The 20194-nt window shown below is 36.8% G+C and overlaps 1 protein-coding gene across 1 annotated transcript; it reads left to right on the plus strand.

Annotated features, from left to right (window-relative positions):
* Positions 1 to 2656: 2656 nt before the first annotated feature.
* On the plus strand, positions 2657 to 15210 carry LOC149566825 (large ribosomal subunit protein uL13-like). The gene is made up of 5 exons (XM_089820149.1): positions 2657 to 2826; positions 13850 to 14007; positions 14103 to 14219; positions 14478 to 14565; positions 14685 to 15210. Exons 1-5 carry the CDS (start codon positions 2713 to 2715, stop codon positions 14826 to 14828), a joined length of 621 nt encoding a protein of 206 aa, XP_089676275.1. The 5' UTR covers positions 2657 to 2712; the 3' UTR covers positions 14829 to 15210.
* The last annotated feature ends 4984 nt before the right edge of the window (positions 15211 to 20194 follow it).

Raw genomic sequence — 20194 nt, forward strand, 5'->3', positions numbered from 1 at the left:
ATATGGAAGCCTTAGGTCAAATGGTCAACATGGAAAAATTAGAACTATTCTTATTAAATACTAATACTAAATTAGAAAACAATACATGTAATGAAATGAGCTTCAACAAAGAACCATTCCCATGCAAATACCTAGGTATGCCAATATAAAATAATAATGTGTTATACAATATTTATAATATCTAATAATAGATATAATAATGCTTATTATTTATTTTAGCTTCTTTTATAAAATTTCATATGTTTTTACAAATAATCATCCTACTTTACATGGGAAAAATGAAGGTCAATTGAAACATTCAACACACACACACACACACACACACACACACACACACACACACACACACACACACACACACACACACACACACACACACACAATTCAAGTTTGAAGGAAAAAACAACATTTTGAGAAAAGAAAGATCCCTACTCCAAATCTCTGATTTGAGATTTCATTTGGTTTTTTATGTTCATGATTCCATAAATGATTTTTTCCATTGTTGTTTAAGATTGTACATCGAAGGGAGAAGATAAATTAGTTAGATTCAAGATTTGATTTTAATAATGATTTATTAATGTGTAATAGTACAAATTGAATATTTTGATTTATTTTCCCTATTTTACATTAATAGTATCACAACTTTTCACATTTTATGCCCCCCTTCCACATATCTTCCGCGTATCTATTGGACACCAAGATATGAAAGCTCATCGGAGGAATTCTCACTAAAAAATAGTTTTTCGCCAAATAAACGATTGCAATAACAACAAAATCTTAAAGTAATCCTAAAGAAGGGACTTATGAAGGAAAGAGAAAGATAACCATCCATTCCATCGAACATCTTAATTTTGTTGTTGAAAGTACTCAATTATTTGAACTTATGTAAAAGATTGTTCTTTTGTATGATATGTAAATTGGGGTATGCCTCTTTTATTCTTCGTAATAATACAAGACTTTTGTCCTGGGCAAGATTGGAGGTTTTCTTCTCCGTTTTTTCCTACCAGTGCCTGTTTGAATAGAGATTTTGTAATTTTTTCATTCTTTTAATATACACAATCAACATGGCCTTGGACTTTTATTGATTAAAAAAAAACAAGAAAAGTGGATTTAACATTTTTTTTGATACAATTTGTATAATTAAAAAAATATACTATTTATCATAGTGCAATTAGGAAAATTTTATACTTAGGATTTCAAATAATATTAGATAGTCTATAGACAAATAGACATTGTTTGCAAAATCTACATAGATGCAATCAAACCGTCATGTCATAGCATTGGTGTATGGTAAAAGCCTATCACAGGGGTAACTTATGAGGCAATGCCCCAATCTAACTGAACATGCATGTGAACATTGTCTAGAACTCAAAGTTGTATTGACCAACACCTCAAGTGAAGTTACTGTGCAACTATTTTTCTCCTATACTCTAAGAGGTAATTTTATTGTCTACATGTTCAGTAATGTTAAATCATCTTATGGATATTATGTAGGGCTACATTTGATTTGAATGAATTTCTACAATTTATCTTTTTCAAAAATTTTAGGGTTACATTGGAATAAATTCTATAATTTATGCAAATGTTCAAATCATTACAAAATAGTTGAACATACCATTATTCTCTTTGAAAATGAAATGCTTATGGTTTGTACACATTTTTGAATAAATGAAATCATACATCCCAGTTGAACACTAATGAAAATAAATTTTACTCATAAAAAATGGCTCTCTTCTTTCTATCACAATAAAGCTCTACACATAGATGATGATTCAAGTAGAGTGCTTTGAGAATTCAAATGCCATTGCCCCTTAGTACATTATTCACTAAATCTCATTATCTATCTTAATTATAGTTTAGAGAAGACTTATACTAGAATCATGAAATGAATACGTAATGAGATCTTTAGGTATTCTATGTAATAGTAGAAGGTGCAAATAGAATTTGCTGAACTTTCAAATGATATATAAACAAAATTATAAATCATGAGATTTCTTTCTCAACCTAAATTGTCCACCAAGAAAGAAGAGAAAAAAAAGGACAAGCCTCAATAAAGGAAAAGTCTAACAGAGCGTATTTCATGGATAATTAAGAATAAACAATAAAAATAAAATTATCCTACCATATATTTTATTGTAACACTATCCCCTTCACCCTTCACCCTTAATAATATGATATGATAGATTTTAATGACGTCCACGAGGCTAAAGTAGCCTATGGGACCCACACGATCACCCCCAAAGAATGGAAGAATATGATTTTGCACCATGTTTTGGGCAACGTCCATACAGCGACGAAAATGCACTTCCATACGAAGAAAAGGACTTAGTTAATTTTTTAAAAAGTTAGAAAAAACAATGCAAAGGAAGTGCATTTTCGTGGCCATGTTTTGCGCTATGCTCCTCCTTTTGAAACAACTCTTACATGGAAAACACTGAATTAAAAATCACTTGAATAACACTAATTTGACCATTGCGATATGAACGGAACCAACTCTAAATTTATCAAAACACAAATAATAGCGAAATAATAACAAAAAGAACAAAACAAACAAAACAATTGTTTTGCTCCCCTGTTTGGGCGACAGCTGATGGCGAAACCCTAATTCCTTTGATCATTAAGAAACCCTAAAAAACCTTGGCCAGACTTTTGGAACATCCCGATTTGGATTGTGGAGTAGCGGCGGTAGGGGAGAGGCAACCAGAGTGAAAAATGGTGAGTGGATCAGGGATCTGTGCCAAAGCAGTTGTGGTGGACGCGCGCCACCACATGCTTGGACGACTCGCCTCCATTCTGGCAAAGGAGCTCCTGAATGGCCAACGAGTGGTATGCAATCAACCCTGTTTCTTCTCTTCATCTGCTGCATTACTTAGCTTTCTTTTTTAGTACACTTTTTCGTTCTTATGTTTTTCATGGTACTGAACTCGTTCAAAACTATTTGGCCAACAAAGCCTTCAAATATTTTTAAGGGTCGTTTTCCTTCTCTGGTTTTATAGTTTAAATCCCCTTCGTCTTATTAAAAGGGCTAAATTCGTTAATGGCGATGATTAAAGTTACTATCCATGAAATTGATCCAAATGTTTGCTCTTCAAAATGTAATATTTTAACACTCTAATACTTTATGATTTTAGCCGCAGAATATTATGCTTTCTGCAAATGCTTTCATAACTGAGATCAAGAAATGCATGCTGGTCGTGTGCACTATGCCAACTCTCTCCCATTTTGCTGGTATTTAAACACTTCAAACACAGAAGCTGTTAAGTTTTCTGTTAGTGGCATGCTGCAAAAAAAGCTGAAAAATTGTTTTTCATTTCAATTTCAAGTGTTTGCTACCATTTTCAATTATCTATTCTGGATATAAATTGTAGAGTTGTGTCAGTAGCGCCTTTTTCCTCAAGACCTGATCCTGCCTATTGGAGGGTTTTGCCAATTGTCAACTTTTGATTTGTGCGTATTTATGGCGTTAGACTCTAGATGTCAACACTTAAGTTCTCTGTGATTTCAACTTGAAGACCTATGTTTTTGTTGTCACAAACTTAAGCAATTTCGCTGACAGGATCTCATGGTATACGATACCTAGCCTTGTGGCTTATGTAGGGTACTGTATTCATCTTTAACATATAAATATTTGTCTTCCACTATGATATGCCACACGTGAAATGTGCTTGTTTGGAATGGGGAATGTATGTTTACAATCAGATTGAAAACCAAGTAGGATAAACCAGAGTTCTTTCATATTGCTCATTATTGCCTCACTCCAGTTTTGTACACAAATCACATGACCAATTTGTGAAATTGAGGTTCTATCGTGATTAATCTCTTATGTAATAGTAAGATAATGTGTCTTAAAAAATAGGGATATGTGATAGGTGATGGCTAAACCCTAATTCCTCTATCATTAAAAAACCCTAAAAAACCTTGGTCAGACGTTTGAAACATCCCGAGTTGCATTGTGGAGTAGCGGTGGTAGGAGAGAGGAGAGGAGAGTGAAAAATGGTGAGTGGATCAGGTATCTATGCCAAGGCAATTGTGGTGGACGTGCACAACCACATGCTTGGACGCCTCGCCTCCATTTTGACAAAGGAGGTCCTGAATGACCAACCCTGTTTGTTCTCTTCATTTGCTGCATTACTTTGCTTTCTTTTTTAGTATTTTTAAATTTTTTCGTTCTTATATTTTTCATGGTACTCCACTCGTTCAAATTTATTTGGCCAACGAAGCCTTCAAATATTTGAAGGGTCGTTTTCCTTCTCTGGTTTTATAGTTGAAATGCCCTTTGCCTTATTGAAAGGGCTAAATTCGTTAATAGGTGATGATTAAAGTTATAATCCATGAAATTGATCCAAGTGTTTGCTCTTTAAAATGTAATATTTTAACACTAATACTTTTAAGATTTTAGCCGTAGAGTAACGAGAATCACGATGATTCACGCGATTCGGCGATTCGATTCAAGGCACACGATTTTTTGTGAATCGCTAAATCAAATCAGCGATACAGGGTTTATGAAATAAGTTACTAAATTTCAAGGGTTTTTTAAATTTGCCGATTTGTGGTCGATTCACGATTTGATTCGACCTTGCCGATTTTGATCCGATTCCAATTCTTGTTACTTCGGTTTATGCAAATGCTTTCATAATTGAGATAAAGAAATGCATGTTGGTTGTGTGCATTGTCTGCCAACTCTCTCCCATTTTGCTGATATTTAAACACTTAACCATAGAAGTTGTTAAGTTTTCTGTTAGTGGCATGCTGCAAAAAAAGTTGAAAAATTGCTTTACATTGCAATTTCAAGTGTTTGCCACTATTTACAAATCATCTGTTCTGGATATAAATTGTATAATTGTGTTAGTAGCGTCTTTTTTCCCTCAAGACCTGATCCTGCCTATTGGAGGGTTTTGCCAATTGTCAACTTTTGATTTGTGCGTATTTATGGCGTTAGACTCTAGATGTCAACACTTAAGTTCTCTGTAATTTCAACTTGAAGACCTATGTTTTTGTCTTCACGAACTTAAGCAATCTCGCTGACAGGATCTCATGGTATACAATACCTAGCCTTGTGGCTTATGCAGGGTACTGTATTCATCTTTAACATATAAATATTTGTCCTCCATTATGATATGCCACATGTGAAATGTGCTTGTTTGGAATGGGGAATGTATGTTTACAATCATATTGAAAACCAAGTAGGATAAACAAGAGTTCTTTCATATTGCTCATTATTGCCTCACTCCAGTTTTGTACACAAATCACGTGACCAATTTGTGAAATTGAGGTCCTATCGTGATTAATCTCTTATGTAATAGTAAGATAACGTGTCTTAAAAAATAGGGATATGTGATAGGTGACGGCTAAACCCTAATTCCTTCGATCATGAAAAAACCCTAAAAAACCTTGGTTAGACATTTGAAACATCCCGAGTTGCATTGTGGAGTAGTGGTGGTAGGGGAGAGGAGAGGAGAGTGAAAAATGGTGAGTGGATCAGGTATCTATGCCAAGGCAATTGTGGTGGACGTGCACAACCACATGCTTGGACGCCTCGCCTCCATTCTGACAAAGGAGGTCCTGAATGACCAACCCTGTTTGTTCTCTTCATTTGCTGCATTACTTTGCTTTCTTTTTTAGTATGTTTTTAAAGATTTTTTCGTTCTTATATTTTTCATGATACTCCACTTGTTCAAATTTATTTGTCCAACGAAGCCTTCAAATATTTGAAGGGTCATTTTCCTTCTCTGGTTTTATAGTTGAAATCCCCTTTGCCTTATGGAAAGGGCTAAATTCGTTAATAGGTGATGATTAAAGTTATAATCCATGAAATTGATCCAAATGTTTGCTCTTTAAAATGTAATATTTTAACACTAATACTTTTAAGATTTTAGCTGCAGAGTAATGAGAATCATGATGATTCACGCGATCAGTGATTCGATTCAAGGCAAACGATTTTTTGTGAATTGGTGAATCAAATCAGCGATACGGGGTTTATGAAATAAGTTACTAAATTTCAAGGGTTTATTAAATTTGCCGATTTGTGGTCGATTCACGATTTGATTCGACCTTGCCGATTCTGATCCGATTCCAATTCTTGTTACTTCGGTTTATGCAAATGCTTTCATAATTGAGATAAAGAAATGCATGTTGGTTGTGTGCACTGTCTGCCAACTCTCTCCCATTTTGCTGATATTTAAACACTTAAACCATAGAAGTTGTTAAGTTTTCTGTTAGTGGCATGCTGCAAAAAAAGTTGAAAAATTGCTTTACATTGCAATTTCAAGTGTTTGCCACTATTTACAAATCATCTGTTCTAGATATAAATTGTATAATTGTGTTAGTAGCGCCTTTTTTTCCTCAAGACCTGATCCTACCTATTGGAGGGTTTTGCCAATTGTCAACTTTTGATTTGTGCGTATTTATGGCATTAGACTCTAGATGTCAACACTTAAGTTCTCTGTAATTTCAACTTGAAGACCTATGGTTTTCTAGTCACAAACTTAAGCAATCTCGCTGACAGGATCTCATGGTATACGATACCTAGCCTTGTGGCTTATGCAGGGTACTGTATTCATCTTTAACATATAAATATTTGTCCTCCACTATGATATGCCACACGTGAAATGTTCTTGTTTGGAATGGGGAATGTATGTTTACAATCATATTGAAAACCAAGTTGGATAAACAAGAGTTCTTTCATATTGCTCATTATTGCCTCACTCCAGTTTTGTACACAAATCACGTGACCAATTTGTGAAATTGAGGTCCTATCGTGATTAATCTCTTATGTAATAGTAAGATAATGTGTCTTAAAAAATAGGGATATGTGATAGGTGATGGCTAAACCCTAATTCCTTCGATCATTAAAAAACCCTAAAACACCTTGGCTAGACGTTTGAAACATCCTGAGTTGCATTGTGGAGTAGTGATGGTAGGGGAGAGGAGAGGAGAGTGAAAAATGGTGAGTGGATCAAGTATCTATGCCAAGGCAATTGTGGTGGACGTGCACAACCACATGCTTGGACGCCTCGCCTCCATTCTGACAAAGGAGCTCTTGAATGACCAACCCTGTTTGTTCTCTTCATCTGCTGCATTACTTTGCTTTCTTTTTTAGTATGTTTTAAAAGATTTTTTCGATCTTATATTTTTCATGGTACTCCACTCGTTCAAATTTATTTGGCCAACAAAGCCTTCAAATATTTGAAGGGTCGTTTTCCTTCTCTGGTTTTATAGTTGAAATCCCCTTTGCCTTATTGAAAGGGCTAAATTCGTTAATAGGTGATGATTAAAGTTATAATTCATGAAATTTATCCAAGTGTTTGCTCTTTAAAATGTAATATTTAAACAGTAATACTTTTAAGATTTTAGCCATAGAGTAACGAGAATCATGATGATTCACGCGATTTGGCGATTTGATTCAAGGCAAATGATTTTTTGTGAATTGGTGAATCAAATCAGCGATACATGGTTTATGAAATAAGTTACTAAATTTCAAGGGTTTTTTAAATTTGCCGATTCGTGGCCGATTCAATTTCGATTTGTGGCCGATTCGCGATTTGATTCAACCTTGCCGATTTTGATCCGATTCTAATACTTGTTACTTCGGTTTATGCAAATGCTTTCATAATTGAGATAAAGAAATGCATGTTGGTTGTGTGCGCTGTCTGCCAAATCTCTCCCATTATGCTGATATTTAAACTTAACCATAGAAGTTGTTAAGTTTACTAGTTAGTGGCATGCTGCAAAAAAAGTTGAAAAATTGCTTTACATTGCAATTTCAAGTGTTTGATACTATTTACAAATCATCTGTTCTGGATATAAATTGTATAATTGTGTTAGTAGCGCCTTTTTTTCCTCAAGACCTGATCCTGCCTATTGGAGGGTTTTGCCAATTGTCAACTTTTGATTTGTGTGTATTTATGGCGTCACCCTATATGTCAACACTTAAGTTCTTTGTAATTTCAACTTGAAGACCTATGTTTTTGTTGTCACGAACTTAAGCAATCTTGCTGACAGGATCTCATGGTATACGATACCTAGCCTTGTGGCCTATGCAGGCTACTATATTCACTTGTAACATATAAATATTTGTCCTCCACTATAATATGTCACACGTGAAATGTACTTGCCTGGAGTGGGAAATGTATGGTTACAATCAGATCGAAAACCAAATAGTATAAACAAGAGATTTCGTGACAGTCCTTTCATATTGCTCTTTATTGGCTCACTCCAGTTTTGTGCAAAAATCATGTGACCAATTTGTGAAATTGAGGTCATAGCATGATTAATCTATTATGTAATAGTAAGACAACATGTCTTTAAGAAATAGGGACATGAAATTTGTATTCCTCTTTTAATATTGTGCCTTCTTTCTCTTTATAGCCGGGTGGGTGTTTGTTTTTACCTTGTGATTGGTTCGGTAAGTTAGTACCTAGTCCAATAGAGATCAAATTTACTCATGGAAGATCAGATATGTGCTCTATTTGCTTGTGGCGTATCATCTCTTGATAAAACGAGCATTGGTGAAAAAACGGAAATTGTCTTCTCGGCGGGTTTCCAACCCATGAAGGCAATTTCCTGCGAAAGATCATTTCAAGATGTATATAACTCAAGTTTGAAAAGGTGCAAGATTTCAAAGAAAATTGATGTTTGAATCCAAGATAAGACTCCTAAACATTATTTCGGATTCATTATTACTCTAATGTTCAGCCTTGGCGAAAAACCCAAAATTGTCTTCTCTTTGGTGGGTTTCCAACCCATGAAGGTAGTTTTCTGCAAAGCAGTATGAGGTGAAAAACAAGATGTATAATGGTTCTCAAACAAATCCGCATGCCTTAATTAAGCATCCTTAACGACCAGGAATGCAGTTGGCAAAGAGTCAACCTAGAAGGAAGCATTGACAGAAAAACAGAAATTGTCTCCTCCTCGGCGGGTTTCCAACCCATGAAGACAGTTTTTTGATTAGTCAAGAAAGATCAAGCTAATGATTGAGTTTGGTCCCCCGTACTAGATTTGAAGTGTGCTACAATGATATTAGAATGGATCAAATCATTATGGAAAGAAGATATAATCAAAATTTCATTGGGCGAATTTTCCACGACGGAGTACCCCAATGGTAAGTTTTCGAAACTTAAAGGAAAACAGAAAAGTAAGTAATGAGCTAATAGAAAGTTATCGTTGAGCTCAACAGAATAGTTAAAAGACCCCTAAATGTTCATTGAACTTTTGCATTTCCTAGCCAACGGGTATTTCCTTAAATTTCATTCGTGTGGCGTGAATTCTGAAGAATAACGGATGAATCGAGACTCTCATATGAAGATGCACAAGTAGTTGAATGAGTTACATCTATTCCTTGTTTCCTCATTCTATCAATACGCATAGCCTTTGAAAAATCTGTGATTTTTGCATTTGTTGTCTCATTCAATCTTTCAATTCAAAATCTTATTCACAAACTCATGGCCAACCAAGTTTGCGGGTTTCGATGGTTGACTGGGATCAAGTCCCAATTGCAAAATTTCACAGATACATCCCTCCGCTTCTATGACATGGAAGATTTCTAGAGGAGGGTGAAATTTGAACCAATTCACCCCATTACTGAAAAACTTCGAGGATGCGGTTTAGTCGAGGCTGCTGGTTTTCTGGTTGCAATCCAAGCCCCAAAGCTGATTTACGAATGCATTCATCACTACAACCCAGAAACCAAGCAAATTGTTCTACCTGATGATACAATATTAATATCAATCGATAGGCAAACAATGGTGAATTATCTTCGTGTGCTAGAGCGAGAGGAGATGGGGCCGCCTTAGAATTCTCAGCAAAGAAGATGATCTGGAGGAAGGAGATCATGAGAACTTGGTTCCAGAAGCCATGGAGTGATAATAGCAAAGTTCCTATAACTTTGTTCGGAGCCAACCTTAAGCCATAAATAATTGACATTTTGGTCCTTCTGCATACTTTGAGAGGTGAGGTAGAAGCTTTAAATTTCATTGAACAATACTTCTTTCTAGTTCAAGTTATATGGTTGGACACCCAACACATTGATTGGGTGCAAGAGGTAAGTGAGATTTTGTCCAATGCTCTCTAGGCGGCCAAGTTTTACAATACATTCTATATGTCTTCCTTCTTGATTTACATGCTGGCTTTAATTGCAATTATGGCCAGGCCTTCCAAGATTAGAGAATTTCCCTGATGATGTTAAGAGTTGTGAGTTTTACCCATGTCTCCAATTATAGAATAGTGATGTAGATTATGTTAAGGTGAATGATGCATTTACCATGAGGATTTGCAGGGAACTACAAGGATGCTTGGAAAGGAGATTCAACCCAGAAGCCATGGCCGCCATCAGTGAGTTTGGATGTTACTTTATTTAGTTCTCATCATTCTCCTATTTGTGTCTTGCAACATTTGATGGATTTCCCTTAAAATTACCAAGGTATTCAAGTGACATGATCGTGTTGATCGAGATTATACTACAAGCTCTGCATGTGAACATACTGAGTGGAAGTGTGAACAAGAAAGGCTACAAATTCCCCATGAGAGTTGGAACCCTCAGTTGCGACACTCGGTCTGATGCCAAGAACATGATAAAGGTATTCAAAAGGAAATATAAACTGGACATGTATGAAGTCTTGAGGCCTATGTTCGACTCGAATGGGTATGCCAAAGATGCTCCTACAGATTGGGAGCGTGAGAAAACACATCACTACCATTGAGGATTATTGGGCCAATTGCAAAGATGAGTTCGAGAGTCATGATTGAGCCTTTGCGAGTTTGACAGTCAACCAAGTGAAGATGTATAAGGTAAACATTGATGTAGATGGAGTTGAAGATGATGGTCAAAATATGTATAGCAATACTTATTTGACCATGCTGAGGAACAGTCCCATAAGTTCTAAACCTTATGAAGATGTTGTGGAGGATCTAGATATGATGATGGCTAGAATCTACAAGAGAACTGGAAAGTGGGTCGAGTGGAGCATGACACGGTGAAGCAGGAGCAAAGGCACGCCTGCCCAGTTCTCCCCACATGTGGCAGCACCTTCATCTTCTCAATGTGGCGCTTCAGGCACAATCCTACCTCTCACTCAAGGGCCCGCTCAGCCAGCCGGAGGAGGTGATCAACCTCCTGACAAGAACATACCACTTGATAAAACTTGTTAGATGGTTCAGTGCCTGTGATTGGAAGAGAGACAGAGTCCAAGAAGAAGAAGGCGAAAGAATTGAAGAACAGTGCAATCACGGTGGCTCTCACCCCATAGCAGTCCAATTCCATCCATAAGCACCACATTACTCCTTCCAAGTAGCCCCCAAATACAAGTGGTTGACCTTGGAGATGGAGGGAGTAGTGAAAGTGAATCTACAGAGTCAGATGAAGCAACAAAGAAAGCATCTAGAGCAGAGAAAGTGTTCGAAGCTCTAAAACTCATTTCCCCAGCTCCAAAGAATCTTTTCTCTTCAGCTCCAAAGACATTAACTCTTGTTAAGAGGAAAATGTTCAGTGGGGATACATTAGGAACAACATCTAAGGTAATTGGCACTGAGTTATGGCTCGAAGATACCTTAGATAGAAAGAGGACAAGGAAAGAAGAGGGAGCCCCAAACAAAGAGACTGTATCTCTAGCAATCCGTTCTAGGTCGTCATTGAGTAAAGTTAAGAAGCAGAAGACTGTCAATTCTTGGCCAAGATCCTGATACATGACACTTAACTATGGAGATTGCTAAGCCCACCAAGGAGGGAAGAATTGAAGACCTAACTATAGAGGACTTCGCATTGCAGTCTCTGGACCTCGGAGAAGTTAGGCATGATACCAAAGTGGGTCTGTGGAAATCAACAAATGAAGTGATGGAAGGACAACTCGAAGGTCTCAAACTGGCCAAAGTTAGAATGAAGGCGGAGATCCACGAGCTTAATTGCTTCATTAGACAGCTAATTACCCTGCTAGCTAGTTCATAGATAGAATTCATTACAGCATTGTCAAATTCTGCGGGTTTGTAAGATGTGTGAGTTCACAGATTTGATTAGCATTAACACCTAAACCTTTGCCTGAGTTAGTTCCTGTTTAGGCCTAACTTGGTTTACCGCTTCTGTTCTCTGGTCAAGAACAAACCCCTTTTAGAATTAGGAACAAACAAATTCATTGCAAAGCATAACCATAAGGGAACTGTACCTATAAAATTCAGAGGGAAGTCAGTCATTTGACTACGATTTCCCAACTGTGTAATCAGTCATTGTTCAGAAGTATCGGGCATTCAAAGAATTAATTAAAGTGAACAATCTTTTTATCAACATAAATGCAATTAGAAGAGTGACAGGATCTTACTTAACCTCGTAGCTAATGCAAGGAACCTTGACCATGTTAAATAATTATTGTATTCTCCATTCAGATATTGACTATTTTATATCTTTTAGGAAAACTCCAGCCGTTTCCTCGAATGAGGACCATGCACTCAGTATTGGATATTTTCAAATTTCTATTTTAAGGGCCATGTAAACATCCAGTCATTGAATACTATATTGTTGTGACATCCATGTTTCAAATCAGCCTAACATATAAGATATGCAATGTAGCTTTTAAGGCAAGGCCATTTCTGTAACTGTCTTTGACAGAGACTAGCTTATTCTGACAAAGTCTAGGAAGCAGACAAACACAAGAACAATCAATGACAAGATAGTTAACTTACTGTTCACTTAGGAAAGACATCTAGAAGGGCATGGAAATTTAACTTCCATTTTATTCTTGGTAATAATTATACTGCTTCAACTGCTAACCAGATGAGAGCAGTTGCTTTTGAGTACTTAAGTTAACGATGCTGGTTCTGATGCTGATGTGGGTGCGGGGTGCTGATGCGCGGATGTGCAGATTATTTTTGGGGGATTTTGGATGCATTTGGGTGCGTCCATATATATATATATATACTATAATTAATGTATGCAAAGAAATACAAGAAATATACAAAAATAAAACATTCTGTAGCAATTAGCATAATCTAATTGAAATAACAGTAATAGGAGAATGAATGGCAATGAATGGCCTCTCTTAGGGCCGTTTTAGGGCTGTGAGGCAAATAGGAGAAAAAATATAATTAAAAAAACCTATTAAACACATGTTTTAATAAGTCACTTAAGTGACTGGGTGCGCAATATGGCTGGATCCTCACGGTATGCACCCAGATGCTCAATGGATTCTCTCCAGATGCTCTCCCAAGCATCATGCGCGCATCCGCAGGAAGGAAGCAAGATTCCTGGCAGCATCAATGACGCATCCTAATGCCTCCAAGCATCAGAACGCATTCGCACCCGCATCTGCCCTTTTTCCAGACGCATCAGTAACATAGTAGAGTACCTATCACTTTTCAAGATCCGAATTTGTTGGATTTCAGGGCCTGTCCAGGATTCTTGTTGAAAGAGGTTGACACAGACTTCATTGGAAGGGTGGCTTCCTTTCTTTGTGTCAATCAGTGGCATTCTTTTGAGTTGTGCAAATCGTATTTTTTAAATAATATAATGGAGTCTTTTTGGCAGAGTGGCCTCTTGCCCTTGTTAACCAACTTGACTGGATATAAATTATTTAATCTAATCCTTACTCAGAAGCTTGAAATGTTTTATGATCAGGAGTTCCTGTGTGTGTTCTAAATTTTTATATGATCAGTGTTTCCATAATGCATTATTGTGTAATGTGGTTTTTGTGAAATTTACTTGTGTATTTGTAACTCTATACACTGACCCATTTTTTAATGAGTAGTTGTGTCTATGTTTTCTGAACAGTTATACCATTGTTACCTAATTGTTTGCATTTAGATTACTGCTTTTGAGTGTGTCTGGGTTAAGTCTAAACTAAACTTATCAGTTTTTCTTATGTTGCAGGTTGTAGTGCGGTGTGAAGAGATCTGTTTGTCAGGCGGACTTGTTCGCCAGAAGATGAAGTACCTCCGTTTTCTAAGAAAGAGAATGAATACAAAGCCATCTCATGGCCCCATTCATTTTAGGGCACCTTCCAGAATTCTTTGGAGGACAATTAGAGGGTAACTGATTTGGTCCTTTTTTATTATATGATCGAGTGGATTCTTTAGTGTCTTGGAAGTTGTTTGATTTTATCAGACTTTGAAATGCCATTCAGAATGATTCCACACAAGACTAAGCGAGGAGAACTAGCACTTGCTAGACTAAAGGCTTATGAAGGAGTTCCTCGTCCATATGACAAGACAAAGAGAATGGTCATCCCTGATGCATTAAAGTAATTGTAACGTTATTTTATCAGACAGTTATTTATTTTTATGTTGCCTCAGATTTCTAGCTTCTGATTAAGTTTATGGAACTGTTTATAAATCTGAATAATTGAGTAGTAGTTGTCTGTGCCTGGTTTTTGGTGGAATTTGTGGAATTGATAATTGTCTGAACAATTTGAACATTCAGAGTCTTTTAGCAAAGTTAAGCCAATTTCCGTTTTTATCCACATCTTTGTGGTAATTTAATGTTTTTTCATTCTATTCAGAGTTCTGAGGCTTCAACCAGGCCACAAGTACTGTCTGCTAGGAAGGCTCTCTCATGAAGTTGGCTGGCATCATTATGACACCATCAAGGTATGTAGCTTGTATTGCTGGAAGTTATTCCATGTGGTAATCTTATTTTTGGTTGACGTTGCGTACTTTGACTGTATTAGCTTGTTATCAATATTTCACTTTGCTGTTGCCCTGTGCAGGAATTGGAGGAGAAGAGAAAGGCCAGGTCTCAGGTGACATATGAAAGGAGGAAGCAATTGGCAAAATTGAGAGCAAAAGCAGAGAAGGCAGCTGATGAACAACTTGGCAGTGAGACACAGATTTTAGCTCCCATAAACTATTAGACATGCTGTCATATACTTGCCTGATGCAATCAATTTTGAGAGTGACCAGAAGTAAAAAGAATTCTTCCACCTGAGTTCAAAGATTTATTTATCGAATGATTTTTTATATTCTAGAGATCAACTGCCTTTTTTGGTATTTTTTCATGTCTAGGGCTATTTTTGATATTTTGTTCTTTCCTGTATGCATTATTGGAGTGAAATTTGACTTCCAACTTTGTTCTCTCCTTGTTTATCATAGTGTAACTATTTTTGCATCATCTGAATTGAGCCATTAATGTTGAAGTTTTGGTACTATTGTGTTACCGGCATGCAGCTTAAAATGTCAAGGTTGTAACTGATTTGCTTATTCAGTTTTTTCTAATGGAAACCTGTTGCTTATGAACTTTCTGGTGCAACTTAATTCATAGCTTCTAGTCTGGCTAAGCTATTGTGGTGGTGAATCTATATTGCTTAATAGCGGTTGTAATTTTTGATTTGGAAATTTGAGAGATGGGATTCTGAAACTATGTTATTATACATGGAACTTCCTCCAATTTAATAAATTGACTTTAGTCTTACCATTTTGAATTTTTTTATATCCTGTTTCATTACGATGTGTGCCATTTTTGGAACAAATCAATGCATGGTTATTGTTTGGAAATTTCAATTAGAGAAGTTTGAAAGTTAGTCAATACATCCGAAATTTTGTTCAACCTTCATGACAATGCTTGATGTTTTTTTACAGTGGTATTTAATGTTGATAACTAGGCTAACGCTCTTAATGTATTGATGGTGCACAATATGTGACCTATTTTGGCTTGCTAGTTTTTGAAGAGCTTTTCCCAATGTAAGTGTGTTTTTTTTGATTGAATTATATGGGTTGCAATTGACAACTGGTCTTCAGCTCTGCCAAACAAATCAGGAATGAAAGCAAAGCACGTTCTGGCACCTGTTTCAATGTGGTCATTAGCATTGCCAAACAAATCAGGAATGAAAGCAAAGCAAATTCTGGCACCTGTTTCAATGTGGTCATTAGCTCTGCCAAACAAATCAGGAATGAAAGCAATTCATGTTCTGGCACCTGTTTCAATACCAGGATTCAAAAGGATAACATGTGCAATTTTCTTCTTGTGTACACTCTTGCAGATTTTTACTTCAACTTTTTCTCTTGCACCCCTGAATGGTCTCCATGGCTTTTGCAGTTCTAAGGGGAATTTGATAGGAGTGCAAGACTAGCTTGAATTGCGAGACTAGCTTGAAGACCTCCACGGTTTTATGAACAAGCTGATTCTTTTCCGATCCATTTAATGATTGATCCAGAAATTCATTGATTTCATTGGACCACAGCAGCAGCATTACATTAAACAATTTTATATACATTCTACATTGAAAAACACTAACTGCATACTGGAGAAATCTATGAGTGAAATCTGACAATACTTATGTTTATTGGAAATCTGCCTGCTTTGATCCAACATTCTCCATGGTGGGAGGATGATGTCAAAGTCATTTGACAACTCCTAAATCCTCAATTGCCATATCTGCATATTAGCCAGTCCAACTAAACCATATTGAATTAATTTCTGGGGAAGATTGTGTGAGAGTTTTTTCATCAACGTTTCGGATCATACTGTATGATCCATCATCAGGATGCCACTGAGTCACTGAGAGCAAAAAATCACTTAAACCATATTTCTTAAACAGATTGTTTACCTATCTAATCTGTTTTGTCTTGGTTGTACATGTTAGATTTCCAGGTAGAGTATGAAAAGTTGCAAACCAGGCAGCTTTCACCATTGCTGTTGGATATTACATCACTGTCTGCCATTGCTATTTGTTGCCTAGACAGCCTGAAGTATGCAAGTATTGGTTACTAGCTTTTTGGTATATCCAACAGTCTGTTTAGATGCACTGCTAGCTTAGTGATTTATTGAATTACGAGTCCTCAAAAGGCATTGCTGGCATTGCTAACAGTAGATTATGTGCTATGTACATAATGTAACTGAGATGAGAATACCACAGCAAGAGATGTATTACACTTTACCTGTGTGTGAAAAAAGGATACAAGTCCACTTTTGCATGATTTGATGGACTCTAGGTGCTGAAATGGGGCTTACACCATTGTGGAAGGATTTAAGTAATCTGGTTCTAAGGTTCAATTCAGGCAACAAAGCAGACATGGGGATCAATTAAGGTTAATGAATTAGACATGGGAGTGCTTTATTGTGTTGCTTTTAGTGGAAAGAACCATGCTTGGTCTGGCAGAATAGCTCATCCTATTTGCCTGTGCCAAGTGCTCTATGGTGCGTTGTGGTCCAGATGTGGAAAATATGAATTTCTACCAATGTTATGAACTGGTTTGTAGATTTGCTGTTTTTTGGACCCTCTCACCTAGATCTGCACAACTAGGTGATAGATTCTTGGAGGTCATTAGTCTTTGGTAACATTGAAACATTCCTTTGTGCTTTTAATATAGTTGTTTCTATTTCAACCGAAGAATGTGATTTGATATGAAGCAAACTGTCAGTTTGGGGAGATCACTTCTACTAAACCTTGTATTGTCTCCTTTAACCCTCTTATTGAATCACTCAATGTGTGTTTAGTGTGGGTTTGTTTCCCATCTTATCCTACATTTTTTTGGGAGAATTCTTGCTTTGAGGCCACAGACAACTTTATTGGGCTTTCTTAAAGGTGGGTGAGGCTACAAGTGCAGTGGGTTGAGTTACATTTGCTCACATTTTGGCTGACATTGAAATCTCGACATCCTTTCCACATTCCTTTTAGGGGATGTGGTTCTCATGGTAAGAGACAAGCCATTTGACCAAATTGCTGGATTTTGAGGGCCTCCCCTTTTTGATGTAGGTGATGTTTCTCTATTGAGCACCTACATCTAAAGGGGAGGTCTCTTGTTGTTTCAGTCCCCTCTGACCACGTGGTCCTTTTCCTAATTGTTGTTACCCCTAATTTGTCCTAGCTTTTGGTTGTGCAGATTCAACATTCGTAACACTTGATTTCTGGTGATAGTGTTGATTCTCCCCTTTTGAGGGTTCCACCAACTGCCCTTTGTGGTAGGGACCATTTTATAAGTATTGGTTAAATAGTTGTTCCCCAACCAAGGAAGAACCACTTTACAGTCCCATTCTTTTCTTAATGTTATGGGTTGAGTTATTAATGCACATGTTATGTGTGGGTTATCTTGTTGCCATGGTGTTTTCTTGATTTTGTTGTAGATATCCGAGGTTTGTGCGATTGGGTTGTGGTTTTGTAAGGGACAACACCCTTGTTATGCTACTTATTTGTTCAAAACATTCATTAGTTTGACCTAATTACATGTAGCATGCATCTCAATCTCCAAAACATGCAAAAATGGAAATAAGAAATGAGGCATCACACCAAATAACAATCCTTTCTCTTGATTGAATCTCATCACTATTACCATCAGTAGTCTCTTGAAAAAAAAGTTCTCGAGTAAAGACCTAAAGAATAAAATTGTGTTTGATTGCTGGTGAAACAAACATAGAATGTAACATGACCCTCAACACATTATCACTTACACCAACAAAATTATAGCCAAGGTCCCCAACCTCTAGATTAGTCCTTTGATAATGTTGTGCCAAGACTCAACCATGAATTGAGTTAGGCCATTGAATCTTAAGATACATCTCCATTTGATATTTACCAACTACGTATTGCAATCCTAAGGAAAATAGGTGATCTAAGATGTGGACCAATAAGCAAAACACACTATAACAAATTCATCTAAACAATCACACTTATTATTTGTAGACATGTAGAGAACTTTTTCCAAACTTTGTGATGTAGGAGCATCTTGGGTTTCTTTGTAATCCTGCACATTAGTTCATTCTGCCTAGTTCCAATTGGGCCGACTTTGCTCACATTTAATTTTGGTATAGTTAATTATATTTGATGAGGGCCGACTTGTGGTTTCTCTATGTTTTAGAATTATCCGTAAGCCATTTTGGCAAGTATAAGTAGGGTGTTTAGGTTTAGTGTTAGGGCAGATTTTTGGGGAGAGTTCAAAAGAAAAAGAGATGTGGATTTAAAAAGCTGATTTGGAGATCTGGAAGTTGTACATTTGTAATTGGCTGTAACCCGGAAGGCCTTACAGCTGGGCATGTATGTTGAATATTTGATGAATCAATAAATATATCCTTGTTCTCTCTTTCTTTTGCGTTGTTCCTCGTGTTTGCTTCCATTGTGCTAACTCTTGCAGGGTGGTTTGGATAGCTGGGTGTGCCTTTGGCCCTAGTTATTCATCTCTTGCCTGCATCAGTTGGTATCAGAGCCTGAAGTTCATCCTTGTGGAGATTGGATCATGTAGAACTTTGATTTGGATCTGGTTGTAGGGTGGCATATCTGTGGATTTGACCTATAACTTGCAGAGGGTTACGATTTTGCAGGAACTTGATTTGTAAAGATGGTTCATGGTAGAGGAAATAATGTTGATAATGCTATATTGGATCAGTTAAGACAAATTGCAGCCAGATTAGATGCTGTGGAGACAGCCTAGAGGAGGGGCGCATCTTGAAGATGTAAGTGATGATGAAGCAGTAACACCAAACCATAATCCACAACTTGAAGAAGATCAAGATGAGGAAAGATTGTTGCGATTATTGTCTAAGGCAAATTCAAAGCCTGTTGTAGAAGTTGTTCCTTATGATGAGAAATTGGATACAAATACTGTGCTGGATTGGATCTCTGATATGGAGAAGTTCTTTGAGTATGAAAACACTCCTGATAACAGAAAGGTGAAGACTGCAGTCACTAAGTTGAAAGGTCATGCATCATTATGGTGGGAGCACTTGTAAACTGATAGACAAAGGAGAGGAAAGGAGAAGATAAGAACTTGGCCAAAGATGGCGAACAAGGTAAAGAACAAATTCCTTCCTGCTGATTACCAAGTTAGCTTATTGAGAAAGATGCAAAATTTGAAACAAAGGGACATGACTGTGAAAGAATATATCGAGGAATTCTATAGATTGGACATCAGATCTGGACATGTGGATGATGATGTTGAGAAAATTGCAAGGTACATTAATGGATTGAGATCTAGAATTCAAGATGAGATAAGTTTTGTGAAGTTGGAAAGTGTGGAAGAAGCATACCAGTATGCCTTGAAGGCTGAGGAGATCTTGACAAAGAAGCATGAACAAAGACAAAGAGGTAGATGTGGTAGATTCCAAAGAGGTAGAGGTAGATCTTATGGAGAAAGTAGTAGATCTGACAATTTTATGCAAGATAAATGCAAATTTGAATGGAAGAGTGATGATAAAGGCAAGATCGAATGGAAAGGTGGTAATTCTTTACCAAGGAGGCACTAATTCTTACCAGGAAGAGGTAATTCCTATTCTGGAAGTGGATTTCAT

Source organism: Cupressus sempervirens, chromosome 3, assembly GCF_028749045.1.
Source record: "Cupressus sempervirens isolate cs-2001-9-10 chromosome 3, ASM2874904v1, whole genome shotgun sequence".
NCBI classification, from domain to species: Eukaryota; Viridiplantae; Streptophyta; class Pinopsida; order Cupressales; family Cupressaceae; genus Cupressus; species Cupressus sempervirens.